The 18,737-nt window shown below is 38.4% G+C and overlaps 1 protein-coding gene across 14 annotated transcripts in view; it reads right to left on the reverse strand.

Annotated features, from left to right (window-relative positions):
* SYNE1 (spectrin repeat containing nuclear envelope protein 1) overlaps positions 1-18,737 on the reverse strand; it is a 308,297-nt gene that overhangs the window by 25,376 nt on the left and 264,184 nt on the right. For all 14 annotated transcript variants that reach the window (XM_063329322.1, XM_063329317.1, XM_063329326.1 and 11 more), the window contains 6 exons: positions 18,063-18,218; positions 16,052-16,210; positions 15,368-15,534; positions 8,314-8,476; positions 4,376-4,563; positions 2,022-2,172 (listed from right to left, as the gene is read on the reverse strand). In XM_063329322.1, coding sequence (XP_063185392.1) covers positions 2,022-2,172; positions 4,376-4,563; positions 8,314-8,476; positions 15,368-15,534; positions 16,052-16,210; positions 18,063-18,218 — 984 coding nt within the window. The remainder of the gene's footprint in view (positions 1-2,021; positions 2,173-4,375; positions 4,564-8,313; positions 8,477-15,367; positions 15,535-16,051; positions 16,211-18,062; positions 18,219-18,737) is intronic.

Below are 18,737 nucleotides of genomic sequence, written 5' to 3' on the forward strand. Positions count from 1 at the left end.
GAGTGAGATTCTCAGTAGAACTGAATTCGCCTAAAATTGCACAAGGAAGCAATTCTCATATCAGAGGCACAAATCTGGCTGTGTTTACTAGGATCATGAAATCTGGAAGTGTGCAGTTGTTGTTTCACCTGTTACCGAGCCTTGTCCAGCAAAAGAACAGCTGTGTATTTGTCTTCCATTTTTTCAGCTCAGCTATGCAAGAATTCATCTGTTGCCTTCCTTCCTGTAACCTTTTTTCATTTCTCCATAAACTACTAGAGAGGAAGGGGTTGATTTTGTACAATCAAGTCAGTGAGAGCCATCTCGGACCTCTCTGCTCAGGAACTGAAAGGTTCTTACGTGGTCTGCTGGGCTCTTTTTCTTGGTTTGTTTTAGATTTGGTTTTTTTTGTTTGTTTTTGTTTTTGTTTTTTTTTTTTTGTTTTTTTTTTTTTTTAATAATTTGACTGGAGATATGTAGGGGAAAATAAAATTAGAAAAACAACGTTTAGTTAAAGCAGAAACCTGCTTCAGTTAGTATGTATATGTGGCTGACTTTATACTAACTTCACAGTGAGGTTGCTGAATGCCACTGAATTTGAACACCACAACTTTTGTTGCTTGCATTCCTGCTTTTTGGTAGGTGTAGAAACTAGGTGCTCAGGAAAAAAAAAAAAAAAAAAAAAAAAAAAGAAGAAAAAAGAGAAAAACTGCAGGGAAAGCAGGCTTCTGGAGAGAATGCTAAACTGTTCTCTTCACAGATAGCTCCTGCTGACACTCTCTAGACAGTAAAAATTCCACAAATCTGCAGGAAAGGGAAGATCACCATAAAGGCTGAGGTTCAATGAAACTGATTTTTACAGGGGATCTGATTTTGCCCAAAGTCTAAGACAGCCAAGATATTTTTGGTACTGTTTCTCATATGGAGACTCGCTAAACAAGAGATTTAGATCTCGATCACTGAATATAGGGACAACGGGAAGCAGGTCTGAGACAGAGTACTTGTGTCCAGGAGGCAAATGTTTTTATACTATGGCAACCTACCTCACCATAATAAAGTCTAGCAGTGTTTAAAACCAAAACCTGGCCAGTGCATTCAGAAATGTGAATGTCAATTATAAAACCTGAATCTGAGCTTCACAGTTTATGTTTTTGAATTAATCGTCAAACTAAAAAATATTAACCGGTCTTAGACATTGTCTAAAATTTTAATTTCTTCTTCACAGTAAATACTTCACAGCACCTGATTGTTTACAGAATAGCCTAAACAATTTGTTCTCTTTCTTCAGAATTATTTTTCTCTCTCATCTTGATATACTCCTTGCAAATATGAAACTGAGCAAAAGATTTCCACCTGGGACTAGTCACATGGCATGTGTGTGTGTGCCGTAAACAGAGGTATACACTCCACGGTCATTATGAGACAAGTCATCATCACATTGTAGTGGACAAAACAGAGTTACGTAACAAGCTCTTAAACGTTGACTGAAATGACAGCCTGGCACTTTTGTAGCATGCACTTCACTTTTAAGTCTCGGGGGACACCATGTGGACATGTAACAATACTTGCACAAACATGAATTTCAGAGATAATGATCTAAAATGGGGATAGTGTGCATTGTACGAAACACAGTTCAGAGGGCTGGTTTCAGAGAGTTACAGACATGAGGGATAAATTCAAAGCAAAAGCTTAAACATGTAGCGTGCATTTGAAGAGGCACTTGGTGAAGGGAGATTTATGAATGCTCTGGAGCACCTACTGACTGGACATATTAAAAAGCTGCAGCAATAAAAGAGGTGAGAAGCCTACATTTGGTGAACAAACAGCAAGTGAGAGTGGACTGATTTATTAGCATTTTCATTTGCCACTTTCCACCGTTTTTTTCATCCTAGAAACCTGCCACTGAAGGCAGCCACAAAATCATCAACTCCACTATATTAATGCAGTGTCTCTGCTGAGTGACTTGTGTATGGGAAGGAAGAACACCAGCTGGCTGCCGTAATATGATCAGTAGATATTAAATTTCGACTATTATAAATCACCTCGAATTTCTTCAGTTCTTCCTTAGCAACCGTGTAAAGCACACCAGAGGAGCTCGGGAAAGCAGCTGTCCTCTCAGAGATTTTTAGCCAGTCTTCAAATCTAGAGTAGTCATCCAAAAACTTTTGCCACAGCCGCCACGTCTCTTCAATTCTGCAATAGATAATGGAAAATTAGGGAATGCTCAGACTGAAGGCCGACTGACCTACGGGACTTCGACTAATCATCTACAACAGCAAACCAGCGCTGCACCAGAAAATAACTGGCTCTTAATCTAACTCAGACAGGCAGGCTGATAAACAGAGCACAGGGAAGGCTGGCTCATTCCAGACTGAGCTAGAATAAGATGATGACATTTTTTTTTTTTTAATGCATCTAATTTTGGAATGAGTATAAAAAGGAAGTTGTAAGTATGCAATAGGAGCTCTAAAAATCTGAGCACGTGCTAAATAACTTCTGAAATACAGTCCCAGCGTAGGTACCTAAGCCAGTATTTTAGAGACTAGAAATTCCACACCGTCTTCAACTGCAGAATTTTTTCTTACAGAATACTAAAGATGTTGCTGCATTTATTTTAAAGTTCTTAGTCATTATTCTGCATTGCAAAGGGACACAAATGTATTTATTCCATGCGCTCACCAACGTGGTAAAATGCTATCCCTCAATATACTCTGTAAACATATTTTTATTGAAAAAAAAAGTTGACAGTTATTCCAACATTTATAAAAACCACAATTTTACTTCAATTGAATATGTAAAAATAGTGGCTGACTCTTGATCCTGAAATCAAATTGGCTTAATACTGAGACTGTAAAATCCCAAGAACTTCAACACCACTTGATTCAAAATAACAAGATCTTTTTTGGGACAGGTTGTGCTACAGCAGAACTTTGTCTGTTTTTACATACAAAATACATCTTTCCCAAATCTTAGATATGCAGGTCTGAAACGGACTTGATCCATGCAAAATTTAAGCTTTGTTGATGATATGCTGTTTAACCTGCAGTTTGACCTCTGGAAAGTTGCTTTTTTATAGGAGTAACTGTTTCTAGTACAATAAAGATCATAAATACTGATAGCTCGGTTAACTTACTGGTACAAATCTACTAATGGCATAATGTGTACATTGCAAGAAAATAAAATAGAGTTCAATGCCTTGTTCAATGCATTAAATTAAAATAGTTCTGAATTAATTTGCTGGACACAAAGGTATGAAGCACCTGTATATTCTCAAGGCAGACTGTATATATATATATATATGTATATATACACACACATACACACACACGCTATACAAGAATTACCACAGCAATAGTATAAAATTACTTAAAGACAGCAGTCTGTGGATATAAAGCAGCACAACTTAAAGCAACACTTTTTTTCCATAAAATAAAGAAAACCTTTACTAAAAACATTAAAAACACAAACCCGAAGATCATATAAAATTCAACTCCGCATTTTGAAAAGTCATAAACTTTACCTAGAGTTCTTGATATGACTGTGTAAACATTACAGAAACCAGACTCATAACTTAAAAAAAAAAAAAATCTTCATAAATACAGGAGTTCAAAAAATTAAGCATGTATTATTGCTGGTCAGCACAGAGTATGTAGCGTTGTCCCAATCTAGCCTACGTGGTTATGGCCATTAAAATCACACATGCTATCCTAGATGGGAATAGAAAACAAGGAACCTTCTGGTTATCATGGGCATGCAGCGTACAGAATGTCTAAGCACGTGCAGGAAACCAGATCACACCCCAGGTGCACAGGCCCTATGGCCCACACTTGGTCAGCAAAGCTAAGGTGGGCAGATGAAATTCCAAATGAGTGCTCAGTTCTAAAATTCTTCCAAATGAACAAAATCAGACATAAGAGAAACTCATTGAGGAACATCACTTGCATGAAAATCCTAACACCTGGAATAACATTCCACCCATTTGATAACTAGTTTCCCCATCAGTGTCTGTAGTTCTAGGGTAAACTTAAGTGTTACAAGTCTCCCTTTTAGGTCATGTTTTCTAAATCTCCTGGAGTCACTGCTATCACCTAAGCTTTCTCTACTTTCTCTCTCATAATTTCTATGAAGCATGGGAAACAAAACATCATTCCATCAAAAGTCTTTTGAGCAAAACTTGATAATTCATATCTGTACCATGTGTAAAGGCACATAGAAATGCAACCTGAAATTTCCTTTTTTTTCCCCATAGAGTTACAGCTATTGGCTTTTATTCAGTATATGGCCTTTTTCTGACCCCTACACCCTTTTCTTCATTACTGCAACCCTGTAACATACATCCCATCCTGTATTTGTGCCTGTGAAAGGAAATACTAATTTACAGGCATTTTAGACTTACTTAAGTCGCCTTTCCATTGACATTGCACAGATGTTTCTCCACCTTCTGTCCAGATTGCGTGTAGCCTGCTGGATAGAGTCACACTCTGCTTCTGTGGCACAAGCATCACAGTCATGAAGAAGCACTTCACACAAATTGAGAACAGATGCCACTCCAGTGCTGTGTTTCTCTATGTCCCTCTGAAGTTCCTGCAGGTGAAGAAATTAATCCTTAAGAGAAACTGCAAAACATGCATAAATACAAATGCATTTCTCTTCTACTGATTAAAAAAATATTAATAAGCTTGCAAACAGGAGAAAAAACATCCAATGTATACCTATTAAGATACTGCATCTGCGCAAGTGGTGTTGCAATGTTATCAAAGGTGCCAGGAGAACCTGGCAGCATGCACAGCTCTCCCAGGGACTACGAACACCAAACCATCACCTGGGACAAACTGCCAGAGCTCTGCATGCTCAGCTGAGCACCTTTCACATACATTTAATCAACATCACCGATAAATGGTGGAGTTATTCCCAGCCCTTTCTCGTTATCACAGAGAACATAAAGCAGAAGTTAGTAAGAGAAGTGTGACAAGAAAATATGTTCTTATCTCCTGCAAGGATTTGATGGAGGTTCCCTTTGCGAATCTACTTTTCTCCAGGTTAGCCAGCTGCAGAGTGGCATGTTTGACATGGAGATGGGCAACAGCACGTGTTGAGCAGTGCATCTCTAGTAGGATATTTTACTTCCTTCAACTTTCCAGTTCTATAGCATTTTCATTGGAAATGGAAAAGGAAAATTCAGGACAGCTAAAGAAAATGCGCTTACACTTACACATTTATCATGTGATCAGTATTATCTCTCCTGTCAGTTTCCAGGTTGCAATGTCTTGTTCTACACTGATGATAATGTTTCATCTTGAAGCAATGTTTCAGGTTCAGTTTTGAAGTACAGGTTCCAGTTAAGATAAGCCAGAAAAGTAATTGTCTACTACTGTTGGAGCAGTGCAAGAAAAGAAACCCTGCTTGACTTCTGCCTACATTTGCAATGAATCATCGGAATATTAGATGGAAAAATCAGGATGGGCAGTAACAAAGTCAAGACAACATGATTCCAATAGTGACAAAGAAGTACTGATTTGACTACACTAAAAAAGTGATATATTGCACCTAGAATACTACGTTCACTTCTGGTTCAGATGAAGAAAAGAACTACTAGGACCATTAGAAACGTGGAATTTTATTTAGGAGAACAAGAACTTGTCAGCTTGAGCATGAGTAGAGATAAACAGCTCTTTATAATTTTGCTAGTGAAGTAAACCATAACATGCAAAGGGAAATATAGTGTAAATATACTGTGTCTACATGCATCTAACTAGAGCAACTTTTCTTAAAACTATCAATATGATGTTCTGAAAATACCTTCCAGGAGGAAATGAGATCTAAATGTAGATTCTAAAAACCTCAGCAAATTTGAAATGGAGCAAGGTGAACTTGTATCAACCATCTGATTTGGTTGTTTGGGATAACTGGGGTTGGACTCAATGAGGTAATCTATTTCCTCTTCTCATCTATGAAATACAAGGCTATTTTGTGAACATCTACATGAGACCATCAAGTGGAAAATCACAATGTTTTCTTCCTCAGCGCTGCCCCTTTCACTTTCACTTGCCTGGAAAATACTCTTTCATTGTGATGTCCAAGTGCTTATTCTTCTTTCTACCCACCCTGAAATGTTATATAAGGGCAGATACTATAAACAGATAATACTCTATGAAACACATACTCCAGACAGCTATGAGACTCGAGGTTAAGTAAGTTCAGGTAACACAATCTCTTCTCTGCTGTTTTGGAGTTGAACAGTAGTGAGAACTGCCAATTAGTGGTCCTGAGGTTTCCCAAGGTTTAAACTTTTTAATTTACCTACAGAACCTTTCTTCAAGCAATGTCTACACTGTTTTTTCTCTATAGCCTTATATTTCTTCACCAGATTTTAAAATTTCCTATGTTTATTAGAGCACATTTAGCCTTTGGATTAGTTCACAAAAGAGCATCACTTTTATGCACTGCTGTCACCCATGTACAGCTTTTTTTTCCTTTATCAACACAAAAGCAGCCACCATTTTTTCCACATTTCAAGTGGTTGCAGATTGAGAAAGTCAACAAATAAGTAATCCTTGAAATGCAGTTTTTGACCCTGGTAAAACACTGCAGTGAAGATACCTTACCTTCCCCGGGATATCCAGCTTAAATTGTATCTTTAATTTCACTACAGTGAAGTAGACGCTGAGAAGTAGATAATGGAGCTACAGAAATTGAATTTGGCCCTCCTCTTTCACAGCATAATGTTTTTAATGTAATTTTGTATATGAACAACCGTTAGTAGTACGAGCAGGGAAGATAACATGACTTCAGTGGAAAGCCAAACATGGAAAACAACATAAGATCACTAATGGAAGAAGAAAGCGGGATGAAATACTTGAGAAGATGGCCAATGTACTCACCTTCTGAGGTAAGTGGATAGTGATAGAGCCTCCGACTAATAAAAATACTGGTTGCTGTTGCCATACACTGAAGGTGGGTGGTTTTTTTTAAATTATTATTATAACCATGGCATGGAGTGTTATCAAATCAAATCATCATGAAGTTTCCAAACACGGCATCATCCCAGGAAAAGATTCATCTCTATTTCTCCCCTTTGGAGTTCAAATTAAACCACTTACACTTCTACGGAATATCGTGGCATGCTGCTGCTGCATGGGGACCACCACAAGGAAACAGCAGAAGGCAGAGATACACCAGTCTCTGTGCCCAAAATAAGACCCATAAGAAGTGGTTGTAACAAACTGCGGGATGCCTGCATAGGGATGCTAGTAAAAGATCTCAAGTATCTACTTTGTTGACAGCAATGTTTAGCCCTGCTCAGCACTTTATTGTCTGAGAAACACCACTTGTTAGTGACGCTTGTGTGTTATAAATTATTATCCCTATGTAAATTACATATAGAATATTAATAAGCAATTCTGCGCAGCCATGTAGCAAATCAATTGGGGAGCTGGCAAAAACTCTGAGGGGGTTCTTGGGTCTCAGTCCCACACTCAGCTCAAAAGAGCAAAATATCAGTTTGTACACTTCATAAAATAATTATCCCCCAAACATTCTGGCACTCCTCTTCCCACACATTTCTTTCTCCTGGAGAAAGAACTCAGGAGAGCATCTAACTCATCTCCAGTGAGGCACGATAAAGGTATTTTTGCCAATAAATAACTAAGAGGAACACAACAGAACAACAGTCCTCCCCAGCAATGTGCTTCTAGCTAAAACTGCACTGGGCGGTGAAGTGGAACAGAAAAGAGAAAGTATAGTAAATCTTCTTAGGAGTAACATTAATTTTAATGTCAAAACCTAGTTGTCTTCGCATTTTTTCTGCCCATTCCAGTGTTGACAATTTTGTTCGAGCACTGCATAAAGGCTTTGTGTGCTATAAACCAACCAATTTTAACTTCACATATATAGTTCATGCATCTTTGCGTGCAAAGTGATTCTCAAACAAACTGCAAAATAAAAATGAGTTAGAAAGGTTGCTAAAAAATAGTCATTTCCAAGCATGTGCAAAATTTGCAAGGTCTAATAGGTGTCAGTTTTGCCTCTGAGAACAGACAAGTCAAACAAACAAAAACCACAAACCCCAAAGGAAAAACAATTGCAATAACTCCTTCAGGTTACATCTCTTGGTGCCTTACCTTTCTTGAAAAGGTCAATCAGCTCCTGGTGGATTCGATGTCAAAGCCAGCAGAAGGCTCTATAAGTGACACAGTAAGTACCACTTGCCTTGATATTTAAACACTTCTTTGCCTCATGCCCTCTCAGCATTGAGCCGGGTACGGCCAGCCCAAAGACACTCTACTTTGGTTCTCCCCATGTCATCGTGCACCTGATAAGTGTGTTGTGTTTTACCTGCTGTTCATTTAGCTTCCTTTGTATCTCCTCAGAGCTACAAGTTTCATAGACGATAGGTTTGGACAGCTCTGACTCAATGTGGGCAAGCCAAGATCTCAGGCTACTCATGTTTTTATCCAGTTGCTGCACTGCAACGAGGGTCTCCTTCAACTTCTTTACCCTGTGAAGTAAAAGAAATGGCACCATAATGACACCCCAAAGGAGAATTTCCACAGCATGTGTTTGGGGAAGTTTTCAGAGAAACTTAACTTAGACGGCAAGTTCTGTTCTGAAGTCTGCCTTTATTACATAACAGAAGTATCTTATATGTGCAAATAGTCCTGCATTCATAGGTTCCAATTAAGAAAAATTAAGAGCTTACTAATGCCAGACAACATTTTCAAAGCTTCTGTACCTTATCTGTTTAACCAGTACTACTGGTGGAGTGCACTGAGTGAACAGGCCTTTTTCACTCCGGTGATTTCTAAACATAAACATATGTTTCGTAAACATACCATGGAATGGTTGGGTTGGAAGGGCCTTTAAAGATCATCTAGTCCAACTCCCCTGTAATGAGCAGGGACATCTTCAACTAGATCAGGTTGCTCAGAGCCCCCTCCAACCTGATCTTGAATGTTTCCAGCGATACGGCATCTACCACCTCTCTGAGCAACCTGTTCCAGTGTGAAGACTTGTCCTCGAATAAATAAGTTTTGGAGAGAGAAATCCAGCTGAGAATTTAGTGAGAATTCCTGAATCCCACGGGCTGTTTTAAGTTGTTCTTGGTCTTAATGGACTAATTCAGATTTAAACAGATGAAATTGGAAAGTAACTGCATGGTGATTTCTAAGTAGTATTTTTCTTGAGACTCTGACCGTGTAACAGCAACGTCATGGAAAAATTAAATAGTGGGATTTTTTTATTCAAGGGAACATTAAGCTTAGAGAGTGAGGAAAATTTGACTAAACCTTCATCCTATCTCAGTATTTTTTCCTTCAGCCTGTTTCAACTGCAAAAATGTTTTGTCAGTAATTCCCTCCTTCCTATCGCCATGTTACATAACACACATTAGTGCATTCTGAAATGGTTTCTAAGCTTTCTTTTTTTCCCATTTATGTAGTACCACAAACAATTTTGAGTAACATTCCCTTTTATGCTTCCACTGCTCTTCCACTTTAGTGTTTCAATATCAGAAAGCTTTAAGAGATGAGAGCAGCTGGGAATAGACTGACTAAATCAGGTTGAAAAATACAAGATTGCCAGATTCATCAAACAAACAAAATGCCACCTGACTGTCCTATAATTCAAGCAGAGCAATTCACATTTTTTCCATAATACTAACAAGCAAATTTATCAAGTGTTTCGATATTTAAAGCAGTAGTTGCAGCTGACCATAAAGTCTAATATAGATGTCCTTTTCTTACCAAAGAAAATGCAGAGATCCTAGCGTCAACTTAAAAGTTAAATCTTTCAAATTTTTCTCTTTCTAGCCCTCTTTTTTAGATCACAGATGGTCAAATTGTGGCTCTTTAGCACCAGACACACTTAAGAACAGCTCAAATGCATCTTCTTTGCCAGAGTCTCATGACCAACGGCTGCAGGGTTGTGATCTGAGAGAACATCTTGGTAATAAGAAAAAATCTGGGTAATCTGAAAATCTGACTATGAAGGGACTGAAGTCAATATAATCATGCTGAAAGACTGCCCCAGTCCCCATCATCAGGTTATCCTGAAACACGACTGTGGGTTAAGCCTTGGAGAAATACCAGGAGGCAACCAATGTCTGTGGGCAACATCTCCTCATCACCTATGTTTGTACATACAGTGCTTTGTGGGTTTGGACCAATTGAAACTTGCTCATAGGGTGAGCAAGAAGGTTAGTTATCACTCTTCTGGAACTCACATACAACTTTTCAGTCTCTGACAATTAATTAAGAGGAGTGAAATCCCGCCCATTTCCTGCTTAGATTTTCAAGGCTGGATGCTGCTGATCCTTTGCAGGCATGCTGGAGTGGGAGAGGGAACAATGAGTCACGTCAGGCCTGTACAGAAGAAACGTCGCTATCATTTGCAAGCCCAAGCTGCTGACCAGGCTTTTCTTGTTTGCAACTATATAGCACCCTAACTTCTGTGCTGAATTTTATTTACATTTTGCGTGCAATATCTGATAAAGGGCCCGTTATTTAGAAAGTACCCTCTTTGCCTCAGGCGGACTGCATGGCACAGTCCTGCCAGAGCAAAAACCAACCTCGTCCCAAATAGAGCTATTTTCAGCCACATGACCGACTTGAGAGAAGAAGGAAAAAAGCACGACACACTGAAGGAACACTCCATCCAAGACAAAAACCTAGGGCTAAACCTGCCCTCCCACCAAACTGTTGCAATTCTCTACACTTCAATTCCAAAAGTTAAAAAAAAAAGACAAAAATGAAAAAAAGAAAAAAAAAGTCAAGGACAACACCCTCCTAGCTCCAGCTCCCTGCTACTCCCTTACTGTTAACACTGTTCTTTTTTTGTACTGAGTCTAACCTAACAGGTTCCTCGCCTGTGGTACAAATAGAAGCACATAAACAAGTGCTTCTTGGAGTATGCTGGGCTTACTTTTTTTGACTCAACTGCAATACAGTGCTGTTGTGCCTCTAGCTACTCTGAAAACATATCTGCGAACAAGTAAGAGATGTAATCCATTGCGTCTAAGAGTTTTCCTTATGAATTACAGTAGGGAAGATGCCTATGCTCTTCATCTTGCTGAATATTGTGCCTGTGTACAACGATTACATAATGTGTGTGCAAGAAACATCTCTCTCTCAAAAATGTAACAGCTCAAAATCCCATATTTCCATGCTATTGGTGGGGCCTGAAAGCTAATGAAACCGAAAGCTCTGCTTAGAGACAAAGGTCAAATTATAAACCATTAAAACCAAGTATGTAGGATCTCTAGCTAACTGTAATTTTGACCTTTTGAGATTTCATTTTTAAGTTTATGTTTAAACAGTTAATTATTCCAACAATCATCTCATGTTTTTGTTACAGCACTATGCATATTACTGCAAGAGACTTGACATAACTCTTCTCCCTTGATAATAAAGATTTCGCATTGAAATCAAAGGGTTGGACCCATGACATGGTTGTTTTAAAGGCTGGTTTTTGTATAAGACACACACACATCAGTCTTACTACATTTGACGAACGCTTTAGACTCTCAGAAAGGAAAATACAGCAGAATTCAATTGCTTGTTTTTACGGTTTACTGACAAAAACTCATCCAAAAAATTTGAATTGGCTTATGATGCTTATGTTTCCGTGTTCCAATTACCGTACCTTGGTTTCCCCAAGATAGTAATAACTTTAAAATATTTTACATTAATAAAAACCAGTGGGAGAACAAGTTGGAGCTGAAAATAAGCACAAATGCCTTTAATTCAACTAGTACTAAATTAGACAGGCTTAGATTCCTCTTAAACCTAAAAAGGAACAACCCTGTAAGTAGATAACAATGCATCATATAGAACTCATAGCTACTGTGTTAGTCATTTAGACAGCTGGTTGCTATATTAAACTTTAAAAGCAACACAAAAAAGTCAGTAAGAGCATGTTCTATGGAACAGTGAAAAATATTACACTTAAAATCAGTTTAAAAACAATATGTTTATGATTAAAGGAGCTTTATCGTCCAAGGCACAGTACTACTGCATACCAGGACACTAGTACCGCCAGTTATATTTGCTCCTCAGATGAGAGCTTCCCCTTTCAAATAGTAAATTTCTAGAGATCTGAACAACAGCAAAACTTCTAGAAAAGATATAGTGAAGAGGGAAAAAGAGAAGGTGAATCAAAAATCCAAGATGATGTAGGCTGAGTTCAAGTATTACATGCAGTTACAAAACCGTTGTTAATATGTACAGGACAGATCAGCTTTGATAAGTCTGAAATACTTTCTTTACAGTGCCGCTCCTTCTCTGTCTTTTGCTTGTAGCCATGCCCCTTTGATGACACAAACAGCGAGCAGACAAATACAAGGTCTGCTTTCTCTCATGTGTGTACATGCGCTTGTACTTAAAAACAGCAGTAAAACCAGTCTACAGTTTCTTTCAGAGAGCTAAGAGATCCTTCTAGTTCTAAGAATGCATCAGTAACAAAAAATTACTCTGTGATCCAAAAGTACTAGCTGTAAAACAAAGTGTGCTGTTATCACTGTCAACTATTTTGAAACTGAGCAGAAAACAGTAATTTCTAGCTAAGGCAGTGATTTCTACACATCAATATTTCAATTACTTTCCCAGCAACCCAAGATTTCAGAAAGAACTGTACCAATCAAAAGCAAACAAAAATAGCTGCCTGCCTTGTGATATCACAATTACAGTCTGGGAGATCTGAATCCACACTGCCGTCCTCCGCCATCCTCACAGCATGCAAGTCCTCCGCCACCACCATGAAATTTTCCAGCATTAAAAAGAAGAACTTCCACTCGAAAAGCCTGCGAACACTGTGCTTTGGGCGGGGGGAGGAAAGGGGACACACTTCTCTTTACTGGTGAGTACTGTACAGAAAACGCTGCACGCCAAACAAATGCCAGCAGCCGTTGCCTGATAACATGAGCCTGAATGGTGACAAGTGGTCATGTTTCTAAATAAAACCTGCATTCATCAACATGTGCCAGACTTGATCTCCAGGAATGTGGACTGTCAGTGGGAAGGGATGAAAACACATACAACAAAGCCTTCTTTGCAAAGCCTGAGCAGTTGCAGCTATAGCGCTGCTTCCTGGCTGTAAACACCTGTAACATTTTTTTTTTTTCACTGGGCTGACGCATCAGAAAAATTCATCTGAAAGGAAGAAAATGTTCTAGAAGGATAGAAACAGAAGTCTCTGATGCGGAGACATAGCTACCTTTCTGTAGCTGTCTCTTCTGTAGTTACAGAGCTCCTCAGAATGGAGAGGCAATTAAAAAACTGGGTAAGGAAACAGAATGGGAGAAAGGAAGAAAGAGGCTTTTACAGGTGAATGGAGAAGTTCCACTGCACAGTATAAAATCAACAGGTAAAGAATCAGACTGGACTCATATTACCATTCTATATTACTAAAGCATTTTCACAGACCACTTTCTAATTGTTCACAGCTGTCGGAAACAAACAACTAAGAAAAATGCTCCAAGGCAAGGGATGACTGTAGCTTTGCAAAAAAGCACACAAGCTCTGATAATTTATTAATGCTGTCAGGGACCCAGAATATGAAAAGATGTGTTTTACTCTCAACACCAGAACAATCAATCTGCATTTACTAGCTGAGTGCAGCCAAAATCATGTTATAGGACACATTCCAAACTCCAACATATCATAACAGAAACACACCCCAGTATATAACAACATACTCTAAAGAGCCTCTGTAGCCTTCTAAAAATTATTTTGGAGGATGCAGATCCTTTTGTCCAGTGGGAATTAGCCATCAATACAAGTACTTCGTACATACATTAATCAACAACTTGGGCTTTAACTGCTATCAGCCTAAACTACAGCTGAACTAGCAAGATTTCCACAACCTAGCATCAAACCTCTCCACCATTTACTTTGTAACTTCCGCAATGCAATATTCAAACTTTGCAAAGTTTTTTTTCCACTTCAGTAAGCACTGGAATGGAAAGTGGTGTATGTTTAATTGCAACAATAGTGCTGAGCACGCTAGTTTAGAAGGCTAAGTTGAAATGATCTGGAAATAAAAGTAAATAAATATTTTACATAAATTAGTTTAGAACTAGGACATGAGACCTTCCTTCACGATAACAGAATGAGAAAGTTTAAGTGTATGACATTGCAGTTTATATCTCCCCACCCCAAAAATGATACAGAATCCTGAACCCTTACCTGTCCCTGCAGGGGACGCTAATGTCTAATACTGAATAGACAATACAGATCTTTTAAAGATGTGTTTTGCAGTTTCTGAACGCAATCACTTTTCACTAGAAGCTTCCTGAAGGTATTATTTGAACATTTGTCTGAGTAGGTGTTTCAAAAGACAAACACAAAAATACGGTAAATATACTTCATGTTCAACAACTGGTGATGTACCACATCCTCTGAAACCAGCAGGCTCCTCGACCGTAATGCACCGCTTCCTGACTTAATTATTCTGTAAGAAATATACAGTGTTCATTGCTTTAAAATGAATCACTATAAAAGGAGCTGGAGCCACCAGAATGCTTCTGCTTACATAAAATTTACTGCTCCCATGTTTACAGATTTCAGAGCAGGAATGCAGTAAAACCATTTGAAAAAAGAACGGATGAAAAAAGGCAACGAAAGTAAACAAACTCTTCTGCTGCTAACAGGACTAAAGTATTACTAATTCATATGTCCTTACATCACAGAAGTGTAAAATAGAAAGTATATGTACGTTTTTTGAAGTGCAAAATTGTGACAAAATTATTGTCGGTAATGGGAGGGAGGCTGTAGCACGATTCAGTGGAAAGTATTGAAAGAAATAAAACAGTTTCTTCACACATCAAACAACAATTCTGTATTTCTTTAAGTTATGAAACTTGCTGTTGTATTTTTGCCCTTGAGTAAAAAGGATCTTTAAACCCAGTGTGCGTAACGTCTACCTGCAATTACTCTTCTCCGTCACTGAAAAATTAATCAGGCAGAAAAACTAAGACTTAAGTTTTGGAACAGCTCTTCTCAAAATCCAAAACTACAAATGCACTTTTTTGATTCCTCTGCCAAGAACTTTTTTTGAGAAGAACTACATTTGCACTCAGTTTTAAGCACTTGTCTGAAGTAAGATGGTACTGGAGCAAGGCTCACTAAATCTGACTGCAATGGATCCTATGTCATTCTAGCAGATAATGTTTTCAATTGACTCTTTTTTTTTTTTTTTTTCTTTTTAAAAAGAAATGATGTCAGGTACTGTAAAGTAAAACAGGAAGGTGATTTTCACAGAAACACGTTGCTGGTTAAGAATAAACTCATTTCACAGTTAATGATGAAATGGCAGACAATAAAAAGATTTTAAATTCATGACCTCCAGCAAATTAATCTGTCCCACGTAGCACTTTGAAACAAAACAACTGTTTTACCTGGCTGCAATAAGATCTAGAAGATGTTGCCACCTGTCATTGATCTTGCCAAGTTTGTACTCAATCTCTGATGCCTTACTCTCCTGACTAGCTTTTGCTAGTCGCTCTCCCATTTGCTGGAGCTGGATCTTGTTCTTCTGGGCTACAGCAATTTCCTCTTGATAATCCTGGACAGTAAAGAGCAATCAGAAGTCAGGGTACTTATTCTGAATACACTCTTCTCTACATTACTAAAGGAACCATACAAAAATACAAGTGAATGCTGGTTTTTTGATGATTGGGACAGTGGAGAGACAATCTCTTAAACATTAGGTGTACAACCACGAACAACTTCATCAGAAGAATGAAAAAAAACCCCAAAACAAAACACAACACAACGCCTTCTAGAAATATATCTGCCATAGTTAAAGTCAATACACGCAATTCTGATTGGACATTTAGTAATGTATTCAGGTGTCTTGACTTTGCATTCAGTTAATTTTCTAATACTGTGGGAGGTTCTACCTCAAGAAAGGAGGAAAATGTTCCATAGTGAGAGAAGAATATAAACACAGTCTTACTGGAACTTACAAACATCAGTGTAAGGTAAAATCTCCATTTCAGCTAATTCAGTATCCTCTTTGCAACGCAAAGCAAGTAAGCAGTTAAAGAACAGTGTGTAAGTGTACATGCACTGCACTATACCTTTTTAAGTTTCTCAATCATTTCTTCTATGAGGATGTCGCCATTTTGAGAAACCTTACTTTCCATTTGTGTCAGCCATTCACAGAGCTCCTTGTTCTTCTCACTGAAGACAGCCCACTCATTCAGTCTCTCACTAACTTGTTGTCGACGTAAGGAGACCTTCAAACATTTGCACAGAGTAAATAAAAACAGAATAGTCAATGCGTTTAAGAGATGCTTGAAACACTTTGTGCCTCAATGTGAACTCCTCTGGCCCTGCAAAAGTTTAGAAGTAAGTGTTAATCTCAGGTTTCCTGTTAGCTACATTCTATGCATAGAGAGGCATCCAAGCATTACACTCAGTAGCCTATCAATATCTTGTTTTATAATGTCTCTAATTTTCTTACAAGTTTTGCTCACTTATAAAATGTTATAAAGTATACTAATAGTTTCTTTTTAATCTAAGAGATTAAGTAAAAAAGGAAGATATAAATGCTTGCTAAAGCAAAAAAAATAGATATATACATAGCACAGGCCAAACTCAAAAAGACCATGTAATTTGTACATCAGCATTATTTGTAAGTACAAAACTAAATCAAAGATACGCTATGTTTTGCATAAGGAATTTTCTACTTGAGTGCCAATACACTCGTTTTGTAGGTGATTATTTCTCTTGAAAGGGCAGGACACTAAGAGATTCCAAAGGACTGAGGTGTGCCCTGACAGGAAAGAATAAGCACAAAACATCAAACAGGCTAATGCTGTAGTTAATGCAGGAGGAAGGAAAACATTGCCATGTTTAAGAAATTCTACAGCAGCGGTACTATCTTCAACTATGAATTGTAATAGACAGACATTGAAATAAAAATAGCAGCAGAGGGTGAGCAGCAAAGTCACCTCTCCACTTTCAGACATTTGTACAACTACTTACTTCCTCCCCAGGGTAATCTGCATTGTTTCTGAGTTTGTATCAGCATTTCAGCTGAGAAGATGAAGACTGCATCTGCCCTTTCATAAACAGAAGTGATGCGTTTAACTACCGTGTTAGGTTTAACAAGGGCATACACATGATCTCTCATTTCCTTTTTGCGGTTCTAAACTTGATGGCAGCTTTCAGGAAATAAGCAGCAGTTGAACAAAGTGTTGCACTAGGTAGGTTACATCCTGAAACATTCAGCACACACAAAACTAAGATAAAACTTCTCTACTTGACTTCCTCCTTTACCATAAACCTACACGCACTAACTACGCCGTAGTTTAGATGTATCTACATTGGTGCATTCAAATGCAACTAACTCATAACAAGTTCTGTGCTGTGAACTGTGAAGCATTTTTTCCTGCTTTGGGGGGTTTTTGAAGCCTTCACGGGTACCTTACCTGAGGTAACTATTTCAGAGTTAACCCTGGTATATCTGGACTGCAATCTCTACTAAACCGCAGAAATAACATTAGGATAATCTGAAAAGCTGGGTGAGGAAGACTCGACTACCTGGATTTCAGAGTGCAAAATGGAAGCCAGAAACACACTAATAGCACGACGTACCTGAAAAATCAAACTATATTCCTCAGCTCATTTCGCAGCCAAGAAAATAACCCTCAGACTAAGAGAAATGCGAACATCAAAGTCTGAAAAAGCAGAAGCTATCAGCAGAACTGAAGGTACAATACAGTAATGTTGAGTGGGGAAGGGACATCCCTTCTGAGCGCAGCTCCTCCACCAAAGCACCGTAAACTATATTAGTTCTGTGTTTTCCGTAGCCAGACATGCCACAGTCCCACAGCACATAGCGTGACTCTTTTCATCGTTTTTCAAGGTTGCTTAAATATGACCTCACAGCCATGACAAAGTTCAAGAGATCAGTAACTAAAGGAAGCATTTCAATGGATCTTTTCCCTGATTCACCAAGAGTTCAGTTTTGAATCTGAGTGCGCCTACATGCACCTTTTCTAAAAGCTGCCACTTGCATTCAGTTTTTTTCCCCAATGCTTTTGTAGCCTGCGTACTCATATCAGTGCTCAGGACTATACTTGCCTGGTGGCACAGCTCCTCCCACTGTCTGTGCAGAAGCTCTATGCGCTCACTGAGGATTGAGATATCGTCTGCACTGATATACGCAGACAGGGTCTCCTTCAGCAGAGAGAGGTGTGCAAGGTCATCTGTCCATCCTTCAACAGCATTCTCTAACTCCTTAAAAGAAGTGCACAAGGAAAAAGGACCAGTTTGCTAACAAATAAAGATTTGAATGTGTTGATGAAGCACAAAGACAAGCATTGTTATCCCACTGAATTAAAGTCATATCTGAGCAGACCCACCATTTCAAGCAGACTGTTTCAGCCCCATTTAAAAGAAAAGAAAACACCAACCTCGTAGGTACCGATATTTTCAGTTACGAGAGAAGTAACTCCCCAATAGAGAATGATACATCAGCCCTGTGGCAAGTAGTCACAAACTAATATACTATTCAAATCTCTCTAAAGTTCAAAGGTATTTGAGAATTCCAATTATTGGCTTGGAGTCCTCTGTACTGAAAATATTTTCAATCTGTAATCCGTTTCTAAGGTGCAAAGAATATAGCATCAAAGTGTTATCTAAGACTCCCCACAGTTATCTCACCTCGAATAAAAAGCACTAAAACAACAGTTTAGGTACCATGAGTTTAAATCTGAAGTTAGAATTTCTATAATAAAAACACACCAGTATTCAGCA

This window comes from Chroicocephalus ridibundus, chromosome 3 (assembly GCF_963924245.1).
Source record: "Chroicocephalus ridibundus chromosome 3, bChrRid1.1, whole genome shotgun sequence".
NCBI classification, from domain to species: domain Eukaryota; kingdom Metazoa; phylum Chordata; class Aves; order Charadriiformes; family Laridae; genus Chroicocephalus; species Chroicocephalus ridibundus.